Below are 18,571 nucleotides of genomic sequence, written 5' to 3' on the forward strand. Positions count from 1 at the left end.
CCACTTACCAGTAACTGTAATACCATTTCAGAATGATGCTGCTCATCTTCCATGAAAATGTCTCTAGTAAAGGTAGGATGAAATTCTGTAGCTTTGTAAACTTCTGAACTACATTTTCCCTAACCTTTTTCTTTCATGTGAGTCTTTACTCAGCATAAATTTGATACAAGTTTGTGAATTCATCAGGTTCTGAGGGATGACTTGAATGTTCTGCACTATGCCTTACCTAATAACATGCAGAACAAAGTACAAAACCATTAGTGTCAATGTGAAAGGTGAGGTTTTTCACACCAGAACTAATAAACTATTAGGGGAAGGGACCTCCTTGAACTCAACCCAGCTGAGAATATCAGCTTCTTAATTTTTCTGGTTTGGATAAAAGTTTATGCTGACAAAACCACAGGTCAAGTTGGGATAAAGCCACCTGTTTGCAATGAGCTGCAGCCTCTCACATTGTTGCTTAGACCTGGCCCTCTGTTTTTAGATAATGAAAATGTAACTGCTGTCTTGGGCAAGGAATCACCCTATTAAGGTAGAACAGGAACTCTGTGGAGTCCCAGAAACAGTCCAGTGGTGTTGACTCTGCCACAAAACTATACATACATACATATATATATATACACATACACACACACACACACACACACACACACACACACACACAATATAGATAGATAGATAGATAGATAGATAGATAGATAGATAGATAGATAGATAGATAGATAGATATAGTTGGAAAAGGAGCACTCCAGGTACAGATTGGCCACAGGTGGCACTTGAGTGGCCCTGTCTTCTGGACCAAAAATTGGCATCACCCCCACTGGCTGATACTCTGTATTGAGACAATGGAGAGTCTACAGTCTGAACCATCGCTGAAGAAGGTGAAGACCTGAATTAATCATTTTCTGCAGACACTTGGGCTTTAGATGAGGTGCATTTTTATTTAGGAGCATGCCACTGGAAGTGTAAAATCCCGTGGGAAAATGCTGTTAGGAGGGCTGACTATGCTTTATCAACAAAATTCCCTGGAGGACTAGTCATCATCATCATCATCACCTGCTTTCAGTGGCCTTACCCTGCATGGCAGGAATGAGACTTGAAGCCACACCACAGAATCACAGAATATTCTGAGTTGGAAGGGACACAAGGATCATCGAGTCCAACCCTTAGGCCCATTAAAGACATCTCCAAGAATCTCATTGTGTCCCTAAGAGCATTGTCCAAAGGCTTCTTCAACTCCATCAGGCCTTCTGCTGTGACGACGTTCCCCTTGACAGAACAAGAGGACACAGTTCTCAGGTTGCGTCAGGGGAAATAAAGGTTGGATATTGGGAAGCAGTTTTTCACGGCAAGAGTAATTAAGTACTGGAATAGCCTGTCCGCAGAGGTGGTGGAGTCACCACCCCTGGACGTGTTTAAAAAAAGACTGGATGTGGCACTCGATGCCATGATCTAGTTGAGGTGTTCGGGCTGGGTTGGACTCGATGATCTTGAAGGTCTCTTTTGTGAATCTGGAGCGTCTGTTCCAGTGCCCAGCCACCCTCTGGGTGAAGCACCTTTAAAGTAAATGAAATACAGAGGACTCTCTCTGTCCCCCGGGCTCGGCGCTGAGCGCGGCCCTTCCCCTCGGGCTCTCGCTGTGGTTTTCCCCGAGCTCTGTGGGCCCCCGCCGCCCCCGGCAGAGGGCGCGCACCGCCCCCGCGCCTGCGCAGCAGCGGCGTCGGCGGAGCGCAGGCGCGGGGCGGGAGCGGCGGCGGCTCCGTCACGGGAAGGGCGGAACGCGGCGGCGGCGCCCGTTTCCTCCGTCGCGTCTCGGCGGCTGCGGCGGCCGCGGCCGGGCTCGCCGGTGGCCGGGGGCGGCGGGGGAACGATGGCGTACTTCGTGGAGAGCTTCTGGGTAGGGCAGCGCCGCTCGTGTCCGTGACGCCGCGCCGCGGGCGGAACGGGCAGGGCGGAGCGCGGGGCAGCCGCGGTCCCCGCTGCGAGAGCAGCCTGGGCTCTTACGCCACCGCCGGGACTGGGCCGGGGCCTTGCAGCGGCGGGTCCGTGTCCGCCGCGCCGCCCCGACCGGGTACCTGCGGCCCGCGGCTGGACAAGGGGACCGCCGGCCCTCCGTGCTCGGACTCCGCTGGGGAGAGACGGCGGGAAGAGGGATGGGGTGGGATGGGGTGGGATGGGGTGGGATGGGTGGATGCCGTGAGGCGCTGGGCCGAGGGATGCGCGGACGCCGCTCCGTGCGCTGGGGTCCGGCGCTCGCGGCCGGCGCGTTGCCTGCCTGGGGTGACCTGGGCTGCGGCGGGTCTCGGTGCTGCTCGGGGGAGCAGCGCGGGCTGCCGCAGCTCCACATCGGCTCCGTGCAAAGGCAGAGCCGACCTTCGACTCTCCGCCGGTCCCTCGTCTCCGTGTGTTCACAGCCGAGCAGGAAACAACAGGCTTTCCAGCTTGCTTTGGACGTGCGATCTTATAGATCATCCCTGCGCAGATATCTGTGCTTTTAAGTGGGTACATATATATATATGGATTAAAAAGTCCCATTACGGGTTTGGATTGAGTTTCATGTGAAGTGCAACTAGTTTTCATTGTGGTCTTTGCTAGTTTTAAACATTAAAATAAGTATTCTCGTAGTCACCGGACTGTTTACAAAGTTGCTACTTATTTAATTTTTTACGCGCCTCTCCACCGAGATGTAGCAGAAACATCAAAATTGTTACTGCCTGAGACTGAAGTGTAAAAGAGACAAAATGCTTTTTAGACGCTTGCTTTTTCGGGTGTAAGCAGCGGTTACGCTTAAAGTTTATGAAAAACTGATTTCACAATATCACTATTCTTGAATATAAAGCATAGCTTAAGTTTATGTTTTATTTTCAGTATTGTAGTTTTTGGTTGTTTTTTTTTTGTTTGGTTGGTTTTTTTTCTCCTTTACTTTTAACATGCTATTAAAATTTAAAGACACATGATACTAGATTTGCTCTCTTGGCATACAAATCTGCTTAATTTGAAGCCTCAGGGTGGGAGATCAGTGTTAATCTAACATGTGGGAGTATTTAATCTTTCCTTAAAATAAGATTAAAATTAATATTAAAAGACGCATTTTCATTGGAAAATCTTCTATATTCTCCTAAGATTAAAACAAAATAGAAATTGTTTATCCAGCTCTCACAACTGAAATTGAACTTTCCTATTAATCTTTGTTATGTACTGTGGTATGTTCATTCGACTGTCTGATCAGTTGTGTTTTGTTTTGTCAGTAAGTCAGTTAAATTGGTGAAGGCTGTGGGCCATTCCTGTACCTTCTGTTTCGATGTCTGTGTCTCCACAGATGCTTCCAGCAAATGTGAGGCAGTAGACATCTACCCCAAATTCCCATTCTCCCTCTCCTTTACAGTCTCTGCCTGTAGCTTTGTTATCACAACCCCTAGTGTGGGTTATCAATGAGTGTCATGACAGGGATGATTCCTCCTATTAGTGCAGGTTTTTCTCAGATGTCCAGAAATGGCACAAGGTAGACAAAAAGTTTGTTTGTGTTTGTCTTGTGGTGATGACAAACACATTAAACAGGATCTTAACTTGTGAAATTTGACCAAGAAACTTTTGTAATACCATTGGCAGGGTTTTATTTCGTATAGAAGTGAAACTAAAAGGAATAGGGAGTGCTCCTTCTTTACTGCTGTGGGTGAATATTTTCCAAGATTAATGATGGATTTGTAAAATCTGAAAGTATTGAGTTTCTGTATATCCTCATAACAAGGCATAAATTATAGGTTTGTGCATTAGTCATGTTCATTTGCACTAACATTTCAGAATAGGTTATTGTTCAGAATTCCTTCTGCTTTGGAAGACTTGGAAAACAATCTATGTAGGCTCTGAATTGTGGTGAGAAAGTTAAGATGGGAATTAGAAGACACATGAAAATGCACTGAATGCATAGTGATGAAAAATGATGATGATAATTTTGTAAGGAGAAAGGAAGGTGGTAGAACTTCAGAAGGATTGTCTTGTATTTCTTCTTAGTCCTTCTTGGTAACCCTATACAAAATATTTTTAGAAACGTGGAATAGGATAGTTATGTTTTTTAAAGCACTGATTTTGAAAATGCATCCAAAACATAATTAATATTTAATTATTTGGTATAGACACTGTCATAAACTTGCAACTGAAATTGTGCACTGGAAATGGAACTCTGGATCTCAAGCTGTGTGGTACTCTCCCTTGGTTTAGTAGTTTACTGTAAGGAATAGGAAAAGAGATCAGAAATTTAGGGGATTTTAATGATTTCTCCAGAAAAGGGAACTGACGTGTGTATGAGTGTATTGATTTCTTACACAGTATTTAAGCTGCTGTCTTCCTAAATGTGCTCATGTAAACAAAACAAATCTTAGCTTCTTTGTTGTTCAGTCTTGAAAATTATCCTGAGGCTTTCTTTCTTTTAAAAATGTTTAAATAATTGCGCATTTTGGTTTTGTTGTTGTTAGAGGACGTAAGAAAATTGGATGAACTATCTATTTTGTGTTCTCTAAGAGCTCAAAGTAAATAAGACTGTTTTCAGGATGTGTAAAACCGAAGTACAGAGACCTCTACTGTCACTTTAAAAGTTTGCTATCACTTGAAAAATGTAAGGGTCTACTAACGCAGCACAGCATTCTGGAGCAGTTTTCCACCCAGGAGGATATTTTTGGGTAGCAAAAGTTATGAACTAGTAGTACTGTCTATAAGTGGCTTTGATTCTTGTATTCTTTATTCTTAGTTTCTTGATTGTGACTGAGTTTTAGGTGTTCAAGTCATGTCCATTCGCAGCTCCTAGTTAGCATTGTCATAAACCATTGCATGCCCAGTATGCTGCTGTGCATGTGTTACATTGAAACAATGTTATCATTTTAAGCTAACACTATCATAAACCATTTCTGTTAAACGTGGCTACATTTTGTCACCTTGAGTATAATGTTACTGGTGTAGGAGTATAGAAAGTGTTCTTTATCAATGACCTGCTGTTTTAACAGAAAGCACTGCTTAGGCTTTGACATTGCATTTAAAGTGCCTAGTGCAAGTGATTCTTACAACGTAGTTTAAAAGAATAGCTACTGACAAATCAAGAAAAATAAGCCTCTTCCCAACTAGTCAGTGATTGTTAATGGCTTGTTTAAAATTAATTTGATTAAACTATTGGAAGTTTGGTGAATAGCTGAAGCTGGTTTCTGTGTAACTCTGTGCTTGGTAACTCTGGAAGTTCTGGCATATAAAAAGGTATATATAAATTGGCTTTGACAATTTTTTAAATTCTTTTTAATTGATAACTTTACTTGTAGCTTTTGAGAATGGCTGTGTTGAGGATTCCATTTTCTTTTTTTACAAATACTTTTCTGGGCCGTAAAGGTTGGCAGTATCCCTGTTTAATAATCACAGCTTTGTGAGGAAGCTTGCAATGTTCAGGGTAAGATGGATTGTCTTACAAACTTGTGAGTATATGAGTGGCATGGAGACTTGCTACACTGACATCTGGAGTTACATTCACAGCACTACTCTTCTGCTGGGCATGCAGCTGGATGCTCTGTGTCAGGAGAGTTGTACAATATTTGCTTAGTATCCTCTCTCTATGTGTGCGTCTAGCATGAGTTGGCAGCCTTCCATCTGTTTGTTAAAAAATATTTTTGGTTATCTATATATGGTAGGAAATATCTGTCCTTCCTCGTGTGTGTAGAGCTTCTCTGGAGCTGTGCTTTATTTGTTATGTTGTAATGGGAAGGTGGAAATTGAAGCTGACAGGTTGTTTTTGTGTCCAATCTTCTCAAAACTTTCAGAATTGAAGAAGATGCATTACCTGTGTAAGCATCAGGTGACTGCTTTTTTTTCTTTCACGTTTCAATGCTTTCAATTTTCTACAGCTCTTTCAGACACTCAGAAGTTGAAACTTACTGAGAGATAACTTTCAAAAATGTAACACCGTAATAGTAATCACATGAGTATTTTTGTGTATTCAGGGCCCATTAAAGTAAATTGTTTTTTAGGTAGAAACCATGAAAGACATGTTATTTATTTGAAACTGGAACAAGAATTAACAGTTTAAAGAACATGACAACAGTGTTTGTCAGAGCATCTAAAATGAGTTATGTATACCTGAATTTTGTGTCTGACCAGTCAGAGTCCCCATAATATAACCATTTATTTGTACTGGATAAATAGAAAGTGGTGTAACAGAGTATAACCTTTTTTACACTAATAGATCTTAATGTTGAACAATTTCAATCCAAAGGAGACAGAGCTTGCACTCAAACAATTTGATTGGAAATATAGAAAATAAATGTTGCTGCAGATTGCCTAGAAATTTCTGGCTATTTTACTAATTTCAGAATTATTTTTATTGCAACAAACAAAATTATTCTTAAAAACTTGAAGTATTTTAAGTAATTCAGTGCCACAGAGTTCCTGTAATCTGTTTCCTGTTATGCACAAGTCATGGAAACGCTGATTTCTGACTACACATTTGCTGACAGGGCTACTTTCATTTCCATGAGGAAATCTTTGCAACTAGTTCTTGATGAAGGGAAATGAAAGGACTGGTTTCTCTTGCTTTCCATGACTTAATTTGTTTTGGCTACAAAGTTGGTCAGTAATGCTTCATTGTAGGCTTATTTAAGTGTTTACTGGTATTTGAGGTCTTGTTTTCTCTAATAGCTTGCTCTCAGAGGACATCTATGCTCTAGGTACAGAAGGGCTTTCTTACAGTAGTTTAGAATAGGAAATCTCAGAATGAACACCATCTTCTGAAGAGAAAGGAGCAGAAAACTGCTAAGGGACTTCAGAGTAATTAAATGGTGCCAAATGGAGGGAGGACCACTTATATTTTGCGTTCTCATACACAGTTTTACATTTGTTTTTTATTGAGTAATGACAGGATCACCCTCAACAGATGGTGATTTACCTGCAAAAGTACATTCAGAATGGTTTTTAAAACTGATCTGGAAGTCTCTTATCTAGAGCCTGATGTTACACATGACAACAGAATATTGTCTTTCTTCACTGTGCAACTTGTAGAAGAAGAATCTGCGTCTGCCTTCGTCGTCTCTTATACCAGTGGATGGTAATTGTTTATGAATGGGAGTGGAAGGTTTCATCAGTTCCCTCTACTATATGCTGCATTAATTTGTTTTAAAATAGGCCATTACTGGTCTTCCAGTGATCACAACTATTTCTGTTGTGATCACTGTAAGGAGAAAGTTGCCACTATGAAGGAGAAAGTAAAAACACCCAATGAAGAAAACGTATATAAGACACATAATTTCCACGTACAGAATTCTACACAGAATATGTGGGAAGGAAAAATGTTGAGAAAAATCAATCAATCACAAACAGTGTTGATGGCATGTATGCATGTAAGAGAATAAATACTTGTTGGCTTTTGTAAATTGAACAACTTTTCCTCCTAGCCACCACATACCTCTGTCTTGTTATGCTCAATATAGAGCCTTAACTCTGATTGCTGCTCTTGAGAGCAACTGCTGAATGGAGTAGTTGTGGAAGGACTCTATAGCTTTTTCTAAAGCAGAAAAACATCTGCTCACTTTGTCTCATTGAGATACTGTACTTAATTTGGTTTAGGTACACATATGTCTCCAAACATAGGCAGAATCATCATCAGGTTAGTTGTCAGAACTGTTGGTCATACAAAGAGTTTTGAAGACTGCATGTTTGTGCTTTTAGATAGAGCCTGATATGGGTAATGTAGGTTATACTTCACATTATATTTACAAGTGAAGACATGTCTTTTAGTTGTGCCAGACTTAAACCACGTAGGCCCTCAAATCTTTTTGACTTGCTGCTTTGTTTAAAATTTCATGTATTTTGCACATAGGTTCTTAACCTCTGATAACTATTGATAGTGTATAAGAGGTGAGGCTTTCAGGGGACTCATTTGAGGAAAGTATCTCTTCTGTTTCTCTGTTGCACTTTCTACTGTTCATTGTAAAGTCAGGAGGAAGATAAAGTCAGGAGGAAGAATAAGACTGATTAGAAAACCTAATTTATGTGGAAAAATTATTTCCCTTGCAGTAACCTTCAGTTAGTTAGAGAACAAGATAATGATGGCAGTTGGTTGTTTAGGCTCATTCCATTCTCTGAAGATTTGCACAGTTACATTTCTGACAGTTTATCAGGAAGGCTGCAGCCAGAGGCTGGGTCATGGCTGTCTACCCTTCCTGCATTTCTAAATTGGCAGGAAATTTATGGAACTCCAGTGTAGAAAAGGCCCCTTTAAAAGCTTCCATTATGAAAAGTTTACAAGCAGCCTATGTTCAGCACATTTTGATAGCATGTTGTTTTAGCTGGAAAAAACACCTTAAAGCAAAGAACATTTCACAAAGGAGAATTTTATTAGTTTTTCAGGAAGAAATGCCTAACTTATTTGTCTATGTTTATCTAAAAATTTGGGTACAGTAACAACTTTGGAGAAGTTAAATAAGAATTACATTCTGTAATCTAATTGAAATTACCAGTGAAGTCTTAATTATAATGGAGTGGCATTCAGGGTTTATATTGAGTAACTACATAAAGTTAATAAGTTAGTGCACTGGTATTCAAAGTTATTGTGGGCTTTAAACTAGAAAGAAAAAACGTTTAGATAGAGGTGAAAGGGGAAAGAAACTGTTTAGACTGATACTTGAGTGGGACAACATTTAAATATAAGTTGCATTTTCTACTAATTGATGTTCTTATCTTTCTTTTAGTTTTCAAGTTTATAAAAGCCTTGCTCAGTAGAGAGTCATTTTAGAGTTTGCTGTATTTTCATGTGTTCTGTTTAGTTTTGCTTGTACTTTTTACAGACTGTAATTGTACTTTTGCCAAACTTATCTGAATTTTGGTGCACTTTTTCACGTTACAGCTTACTGCAACCATGGAAACTATGATTTTATAGGTGGTTTTTTTCCTTTGGTTTTGTTTTTCCCATTGCTTGGAAGAAGTAAAGCAAATAATCCTGGCTAGTAATCTGTATCAAATTAACCCTCAGTTATCTGTTATTTGTAAATTCATGTGTCTCTGTGTGGTGTCCTTTAAGGCAACTTGAAACTTAATGGAAGTGGACTTAATACCGCTGCTGCTGTGAAGTTTTTCCATCCACCCATGACTGCTTCTCCTTATTTCAGACGGCAGATCCCTGCATGCCTTCTCTTTCTAGCTCCACCCTCTTCTCCTGAGCAATGCAGCTTGTTTGTGTCCTTGCAGTGATCTGGATCAGTGATTCTTGTTTTTATTTGCCAGCTTTATTTTTCAGCTGTATAATTTTCCCTGATAAGGTTTGCTTTATGGCTGCACAAACAAATTTTTGCAGAACTAAACAGGCAGAAATATTTGAAAGGGTATAAGACCAAATTCTCAGGCTTTTCTCACTGGCAGTATAGAGCTGCCTTTGTTAAAGGATTTGAATGCATCCAGAATGCATCCAACAAGGCTGGTGAGAGTGCTGGACGACATATCCTGTGAGTAGCCACTGAGGACTTTGAGCTCCTCCGGTTTGGAGGAAAGGTGCTTGAGAGGTGACCTCACTGCTCTCTACAGCTTCCTGACCAGGGGAAATTAGGAGGGTGTTGCCCATCTCCACCCCCTGGGAGCTAAGGATAGGACATGTAGGAATGGTTGAAAACTTTGCCAGGGAAGGTTCAGATTGGATGCTAGGAAGAATTTCTTTACTCTGGGAGAATGGTCAAACACTGGAATGGTCTTCCTAGAGACGGTGATCAATGCTCTGAGCCTGTCATTATTTAAGGGACATTTGAACAATGCCATTAATTCCACTCTTTAACTTTTAGTCATCCCCAGAGTGTGCAATCAGTTGGGGTAAATGATTGCTGTAGGTCCCTTCCAGGTGATATAGTCTATTCCATTCTGTGCTATCCCATCCTGTTCTTCTTTCCCTCCCACTCTGAGTATGCATGCAGTTTTCCTGAGGGCACACTTTGCACCTTACATAGAAGCAGCATTATGGATCTGAAGCTTTTGTGAGGGAGAAGGGGAATAGTCAGTCTGACAGGAAAACTCTAATAGTAGCAGTGTTATTATGCTGTGCTTTGCCTTCCTTTCATTTCTGTTGTTGCTTTTTTGCTGTCAGGAGGAAGTTTATCATAGTGCCAGAGGTCATAAGGCGGCTGCGTTTATTATGCTTAAAACAGTGTTTCAGTTTTAATAGTGAGATGTGCTTTACTCACTGGAAAACGTCTTAAAACTAAACTTAGCAAAGAGAAGCTACTAGTGAGAAGGATAAGATTAATGATTCTTTTTTTTAACCAGTTTTACAAAAAGCAGGGGAATGAAAATGAAGTGTGAAGGATTGGGGAAGTAGGATATTGAGTAATCCTAACTGAATTTAAGTTCATGTGAAATTATGAAAGATATGACAGGATAAAGAGAGAGTACAATATTTAGTATGTGTTTAATATGATGCGAGGCAAAAGAATGCAAGACCCCTAGAAATCTACAAAAGGAATCTTTGACTATAGCCTAGAAATATATAATAGAAAGGTAATGGTAGCAGCTGAGGTGATTTTAGTTTAGTTTACACATAGAGGATTCATGGGAACTAACAGCAATTGCTAAAAAGCAGAGCATTAGAAATAATTAACTTCCTGATGAAGTGATTAAAATGAAAAACAGTTATTAAAATGCATAGGCTCAACATGTTGTGTTTCATAGTTCTACTTTCTGTTTATCTTTAGGGAGAAAGAAACAATGGCTTTGACGTCCTCTATCACAATATGAAACATGGACATTTGTCAACAAAGGATTTAGCAGATTTTATTAGAGAAAGGTAAGTGTTCATCCTATATATTTAATATTTGTGGATTTTATTGTTTGTCATTGCATTTAATAGTAATGTGCAAAACATGTAAACAAAATTAAATTATCAAAATTCAATCATCATTTTAATATACCTCATATTCTACAGGAATATCTATCTATATCTATATCTATGTATCTATATCTATATCTATATATATTATAGGTATAGGAAAATATATATATTATATCTATACTTATTCCATTCACTTAGAACTGAATAGGAGCTCCTAAGCATCAGTTAAGAACAAGCTTCTAATTTTTCAGGTTTCACTTAAAAGATGAGAGTAAAAATCTAGAAGTGTCATATTTGGTGTCCAGCAGTTTATTCAAATTAATCCCAATTTTTAATTTTGGTTGGAAGAAAAATGATAATTTAAAGTTGCAAAAGTTATCATTCTTTCAGAGTTTTTACTATAGATTTTTAATTAGGCTATTAGCAACTGCTAATAAAAACTTTAAAGAAATTATACTTTCAGAAGCTGTGACACTGGGTTTGTTAAAGAGAGTGATACATAGGGATTAGAAAATAACATTCAGAAACTAACACAGGTCCTTCTATATTGGATGGAAGGAACAGGACTGAAATCTGAAAATATGACAACTTCCAAAACAGGTGACCTAGTGCTGCATTTAGTTCTTTGTGAAAGAAGACTGCTGCTGCTACACTGAACACATGGATTTCCCTTCTGAAAAAAATCACCTGTGTGACTACTTCAGAATTTTGTCTTTCCTCGGTTACTGACACTAGATAACACATGGAAAATAGTTGCAAGGTATTGATTGTTTCAATGCTGGCTTCTTGCGCTAGAAGCTGTCGAAAAAATTGGAATTCTTCAAAATTTAAGTTTTGGCCTCAACTAGATCTCAGTTTAAAAAAAAAAACTTTCAAATTTCCACAAGATATAAACACCACAAATCTGACAGATTCTCCATTGCACTAACATTAGTGTCATTTCAAAGTGAGTTGGACGAAATTACAAAAAAAATTCCACTAAGCAGAAATGGGTGAGTTCCAGAGTCTACATGTGATGTCTTCTTTTGGAAAGACTGCACAACCAAGGAATCTTCAATTTTACAAGTCTCCAGTTTCAGAGAATGCATTATTTAGCCACAAAGGGTTCCGGTGAAATCCTGAGTTGGATTGAGCTGAGAGATACCACATTATTCACATTTAGTATAAAGGCTTAATGCTTGCACTTTCAGTGTTTGCCTTTTATTATCTGTGGGAGTTCCTGAATCTTTCCTTTGAAAGCTTTCTTAATTTTTGGAATCATTCAGTTTTTATACCAGCACATCATGGACCGAAGCCGTTCCTTACCTGGACACATTTAAGTTTATTGGTTTTACATCCTTTGTGTCTAGATTTATCTTCATATTTATATGAGAAACTGTCTCACTCTCTCTGCTTCTTGTCTCCTTTATGTTGTATTCTTTGAGCATGCTCCATTTTATTCATATTGGTCCTAAGGTGAAAGGTCTTAAGTAAATGTGTAAAAAATAACTTGCTGCTGTATCTGACTTGGTTTCTTTGCTTTATTATACTGACATAAATAAAACCCTCTGCACAAAATCCCTAGTAAAAAGATATATGGCATTCTTGTTTTTTCTGCGTATAAGCTTCTGCAAATTATTTTTTTTAATTAAATAATTATTTTAAAATAACTTTTAAATTATGTGCCTTTGCAGTCAATAAAGAATATCTTTGGACCTTTTTCTGCATGTTAAAATGTTTCAGCTCAAGTTTCTGTCAATTATTTCTAGTCTTTTAAATAGCATTTAAAGATTAATGACTGTGTAGGAATGCACAGTGATATTCATGGACCCTTTATCCTCAATGAGAGTTCAAGAAATGTTTTTTCCTGAACATGGATCAGGATCTGCCAAAGAGATATGCAGCCATCTTACAGCATTTTTTGTAAGATCTATGAAAAAATTCAGCTCTCTTTAACTCACTAATACAGAATCTGAGTGCTATATTGCAATTTACTTGACAAAGCAGCAGGGTTCTTCCTCAAGGGTTAGTTGCCCGTGTCAGTAATGCAGACCAACTGCACTAAATTCAGTCTTTTCCAGTGACTTTCTTCCATCAGGATATTAAACCTCCCTTGTGTATTCTTCAGCCCTGTTTTTCTGCTGTGTGTCAGTAAGTTAGGCTGCAATTAACAAAAAGCAGTTGAGTAGCAAATTGATACTTTATTTCAAGTAAGGGATGAATGATCAATCTCAGCCCAAACTAACAGTTTGTGACATATAGTTTAGATTCAAAGAAATAGAAAACATTCAAATATTTGGTGTTGTTACTTTAATAAAAATATTTGAGAGTCCATATGCGTGCAGTGAAGCCCTTTGCTGCTGTTGTGTAGTTACTGTGGGATGTCATTCAGCTTCCTGGGAAATAAAAATGGTTCAGTAGAACACATTTTTATACATGGACCAAGTTCTTGGTCTCAAAAAGAAATTGGATTGGGCAGTACTTGAGCAGTATCTTAGAATGATTCAGTTGTCTTGTCTGTGATCTATTTTGCACATTTGTTAATTGCAAAGAGGTTAGGAGATGATGCACACAGTTATCTGTTCTTCTCTTCCTTCTGCAGATTATAGTCTGAATATTCTTTTACAGTATTGTTTTCTGATGGAAATATATAAAGTGGATGTGCAACATATATTAGGAGTCGTTTAGATCTGGTGTTTTTATACCTTGACTTTCGTAGACTCTTGTGTATCCTGATTTTCTGAACTCTTCCCTATGAAAACCAAATTTGCATACATTTGAATTTTGAATCTGTTCTTCCATTGCTTTTTACACGTTGGCCTTTTTCTGTTGTTTTCTTTTTTTTCAGAAGTGGATACATACGAGAGGGAAAACTGAAAACTATTGAATAGGCAGAGACAGATTGGAGTTGATGGTGATATTTTTAACAAGTTGAAGTACTTACCCTTTCTAGGTAGAGCAGTCATCTGGTTAGCTGGGCTTGCTGTAGTCTCCAGACTAGCCAAAAATTATACTTTTTATAAAGTGATTTTGCATGGGAAGGAGAGAAGTGGCAGTGCATTTGGATGTACAGACTGCTTAGGGCACGTAGGACACATGTCTGTGTGAAGCCCATCTCTGTTACTTGTTCTCCTCAGAAAAGTTTTTTAGTTGTGTGTAGCCTAACTGGGGAAGAGTATAGTTTCCTTTTCTCCAGCCTTAGAAATAGTAATCAAAAATTGTGTAAGATATGGAATAATTTTTAAAATTATAGTTATCTTAAGCATTTCTTTTAAAAAAATATTTCAAAGTTTCTGTAAGAACATTCTGAGATAGTAAAGTTTTTTTCTCTGAGAAAAACAAGCATTTGAAATGTTAAGTTGTGATAATATTTCTATGCTGTATCTGCTGTTCCTACTTGGTACCCTAGAAGCAGCAGAATATTTCCTCCTCTGTGTTCATTGAGTCAATGCCAATACAATTTTCACTTTCTGAGTTTTGTTCTTGAGTATTTGTTATTGGTCATGTACTAAAAGAACTGAGAGTCAGTTGGATCTGTGGTTCAGAAATTTGTCATCTGAAGGAGTGAATTTTCTGGCAGGCAGTCTGCTTAATGCTGGTAAATCTTCAGTGGGATAGGTTATCTGCTGAAAGATTAGACACCATTTCTTAAAATCATCAAATTGTCAAATTGTTTGGGTTAGAAGGGATTTTAAAGGTCATTGAGTTCCAGCCCCTGCTGTTGTGGTCAGGGGCATCTTTCACTAGACCAAATTGCTCAATGCCCCATCCAACCTGGCCTTGAACAAAGGCCATGCTTCATTGATAAAGCATATTGAAATTTTTGGTTTTTCAAGAAGTCAAAATAAGAAGATTGAGCTGCCTGCATAGTTGGTTTTTTTTTTTTTTTCTTTATATGTGGGGAAAATTTTGTAGGTGAACTGTCATGTTTGTGTGCATTTAAAATCTAAATTTTTTATATCTAACAAATCACGCTGCTTTTCTAGGAAAGAAATAGGTACAGGAATGTGTTATTTTTTTCTCCAGGAGTTTTTCTAATGTTTTTTCTGCACCATTTGCCTGTAAACATCATAGAAATAATCTTTTAGATTAGTTGAAACTAGCAGTGCATATGTTTCCATTTAACTTTTAAATGTTTAGCAGATCCCAGACAAAGATACATGTCCAAATGGATGAAAATTAATTTACTAAGAAAATCATAATCTGTTACCTGTACAACAGAGTGTTCTGCAAAGTGAGTTAATAGGACAAACATACTAACTGGTCATCTTTCAGTTCTTAGTATTTTTAACTGTTGTTTATTAATACTCTGTGGTGAGTTGCAGAACTCCAGTTTTGTGGAGATAGTTCAGGGAAGTATGCTATAAATTGGTTTGAAGAAAGGGGGTGTGGATTTTGCTCAAAATCCTTGTGCTTAAAGAGGAAAAATAAGGCACTGAGTTATAAAATCTGGAAAACTTTGACAGAAGACATGGATGATTAGTCAAAAATATATTGTTCATTATGGTAATTAAATTTTTTTTAAAAAAATCATTGTCTACGCTTGGTGCAGGTGTGCTTGCCATTGTGCAGTGTGCAAGATTTCCAAGCCTTGGAAAGTTTAACTTTTTCTTATCTAAGATATGATCATATATGGAAGGAGGATAAAGTTAATTGACTTTCTTTTATGGTGAATAACTTTGCAATAGCTGTTCTTTTTGCAATAGATATTCAAAATGAAATTTACTTGTTGCATGCTGCAGTTTAATCTCCTTCTCCAAATAGATTTCCAGCTAACTAACTGGATGGTTATTTTGGAAGTTCAGTATGTTTTAACTCATTCTTCTCTGTTTCAGGTGAATATCCCTACTTTGTTTTTATATTTTCACAAGGCAATTCTTTTTGCTCGTAAACTGTTGCTGTACAGGAGAAGTAAAAACTCCTGTCTCAGGTTATAGTCATGGTATAGCTTGAGAGAGAGATGAATTCTTTATCTGCCTTTTTTTTTCTCTTGTGTCCTGTGTAAAGGTATTACATAGCAGGAAAGAAATTGCTTGAAGTTTTGCAAGAAAAAACAATTACAGTATTTACTTAAATCTAGGATGCTTCTAAATCTAAGTTGACTCTGCATAATGAATATTGGTTTAGGGGGAAAAATTAAAATATTGTGTGTCTTTAGTAATAGGTGGGTGAGGAAGATTGATATGGAAGGACTTGCAGGGAGTCACTGCTGTAATGGGTGATTCCATGGCAATTGCCCCTGCAGAGACTCTAAGGAGGGAATTTGTGCTAACCCTTGGATTTTGCATCTCTAAAAGTCAAGTGAAATTGTGTGTTCGAGTGAAGGAAAATTTAAGAACACTTTGTGTAATTTCCAAACTCAAATATCACTATGTAAAGAACTTAAAGGAAAAACAAAGTCTACCCCCAACAAGAAGACTAAACAAGACCTCATTTTGTTTAACGTGATTGCTCAGTAAATATTTTTTGTTTATTGTAAAGTTTTCATTACAAGTACATTTTATTTTGTTGCTGTGTAACGCTCTCCTGCTTAGACAGTGCTGGATAGTTCATTGTTATGATGCTTTGTTCTGTCTGTTACTAGGGAATGTTATTGACAGTTAAGAACAGCAAATAGAGAGGAAGGAATTGTGTTTCTCAAGCTTTGAGTTACTGGGTTTTACTTGTTCTGCTCCCTGCAGTGTTTTGTGACAGGATTCTTAGATTATTTTTTTAAATATGATTTTTTTTTGTTTAGCTTTTGAGAGATCATTCAAATGGAGTAATTTTTATCTCACGTAAAAATTCTTCTGTTTTGTACCTTTAGAATGCACATTCAGTCTTCATACCTTCAAAATTTTGATTATGCTTTTGATGGCTGTCTTTGGCAGGGCTACAATAGAGGAGACATATTCAAGGTCGATGACAAAACTAGCCAAATCAGCAAGCAATTACACACAGCTTGGGTAAGTAAGAGAGAGTACAGAAGAGAGAAATAAACGACTGTATACATGGTAAGAATCAAGTTTGATTCTGAATATTTTATTGATGATGTTGAAGGTCAGTATGACTTTGCCACCTTTAAAAATGATTGTTAGGCCTTTAGTAATGGTGCAAAAATTTGTGCAGCTATGACAAGGAGAAAGACAATGCAGTTCTTTTAAACTGAATAAAAAGATCAAAGCCCAAACATGAATAAATTGTCTTTTTCTCTGTGTTTAAAGCTGATCTCTTTTCAGACATAGTGACTTCTATTACATCTTCTTTAGCCTATGGAAATTATTTTGAAGAGAGAACATATGGTCTGCAAATGTGGCAGTGAATTTTTTTATTTCTATTATTTCTGGGTTTTGGAGTGTTATCTGTTCTCAGAGGTGTTCAGAATAAGACTTTTCCATCAGTTTATTCCATAGTCAAATGGAAGTTTTATACACAGGGTATGTTTTTAAAAACTAGCATGATTATTGGATGCTTTTTCATTAAAAAGATTAGGGCAATAAAAACTCAGTCTTCTGAGAAAAGCTAGATTTATTTTTTTTTTATAGTAATATAATCTAGAAATGTGGAGAGCTTTCATCAGTGCATAATTTGATAATGGTTGTTGTTCTTTAAACTAACAAGCAGATACAGAACCTTTGAACATAAGGGCTTTAAAGCCTATGGTTATGATTTTTAGCAGCATTACCCAGAATAGCAAGGAAGAAGTATATCTTTGGAATAGCTGGAGAAAGTCCTTTCAGCACAGAAATCCGAATCTGAGAAATCATCCCACCTCTTTGTTCATCTTTGTTAATCAGTAAATCCCTTTTAGTGGCAGACCATCTTTGCAATATTTTTCCTCCATCTTGTGGCTGCAACGATGTAAGACAACTAGAAATGTAACTAACCAAGAAACTCCTGATTTGTTCTCACTGTTCAAGTATATATGCAGTAGTACTTACTAGGTGTTAAATTATTTTAAAATGTTCTTGCACCGTCTTGGCACTTGGCATTATTGTGTGATCATCATAGTATTAAATGAAATTTACTGTGTTTTACTTATTAGAGTCAATACAAGTAAAACATAAACCATGGAAAAATTAGCATATAGGAAGCCAAGTACATTTGGAACATATTTAATAAGAATTTATGGCAGTTGTTGAGTGTTTTGTTTGTTTCAATTTTAGGAGGAGAATTGAACGGTAAACTTACTGATTATTCTTTAACACCACTAAAAAAATTGCCAACTGAAGATAAAAAACCCCAGATTAACATTGTTTTCCTCAATCCAGGACATTTGCACCAGTTTGGGATGTTTTCAAAACCTCAACAGAAAAACTAGCAAGTTGTCACTTGGATCTTGTGCGAAGATTACAAGAGCTAATAAAAGAAGTTCACAAGTATGGAGATGAACAAATCAAAGCTTATAAAAAGGTTATTAATTCTTTTTCTTATGTGTGTCCAATGACTTGTTAACACTAAAGTTAAATTGGTTTGGTTTTGACAACCATGTGATGATATTGACAGACTAAAGAAGATGTTTCAGGAACTTTGGAAGCAGTGCAAAATATTCAAAGTATCACGCAGGCCTTGCAGAAATCAAAGGAAAACTACAATACAAAGTGTGTGGAACAAGAACGTTTGAAAAAGGAAGGAGCTACACAGAGGGAAATTGAAAAGGTAGCTCTGTCACATCTTACTGTAATTGTGTTACTAATTGTCTTACATGTTCACCTTGTATTAGTAAGTGGAATACTCAGAAAAGGTTAAATGTAGTTAAAAGTTGTATTATATTCT

At 37.5% G+C, this 18,571-nt stretch overlaps 1 protein-coding gene across 1 annotated transcript in view; it reads left to right on the top strand.

Annotated features, from left to right (window-relative positions):
• The first annotated feature begins 1,778 nt into the window (after nt 1-1,778).
• FCHO2 (FCH and mu domain containing endocytic adaptor 2) overlaps nt 1,779-18,571 on the top strand; it is an 84,943-nt gene continuing 68,150 nt past the window's right edge. Inside the window, exons 1-5 of the mRNA XM_066180729.1 lie at nt 1,779-1,897; nt 10,701-10,792; nt 16,687-16,761; nt 18,067-18,208; nt 18,302-18,454. Of these exons, the coding sequence (XP_066036826.1) occupies nt 1,871-1,897; nt 10,701-10,792; nt 16,687-16,761; nt 18,067-18,208; nt 18,302-18,454 (489 nt within the window). The 5' untranslated portion in view covers nt 1,779-1,870. The remainder of the gene's footprint in view (nt 1,898-10,700; nt 10,793-16,686; nt 16,762-18,066; nt 18,209-18,301; nt 18,455-18,571) is intronic.

The sequence above is a fragment of the Chamaea fasciata genome, unplaced genomic scaffold (assembly GCF_029207755.1).
Source record: "Chamaea fasciata isolate MVZ Bird 193981 ecotype frontalis unplaced genomic scaffold, bChaFas1.0.hap1 SCAF_4, whole genome shotgun sequence".
NCBI classification, from domain to species: Eukaryota; Metazoa; Chordata; class Aves; order Passeriformes; family Sylviidae; genus Chamaea; species Chamaea fasciata.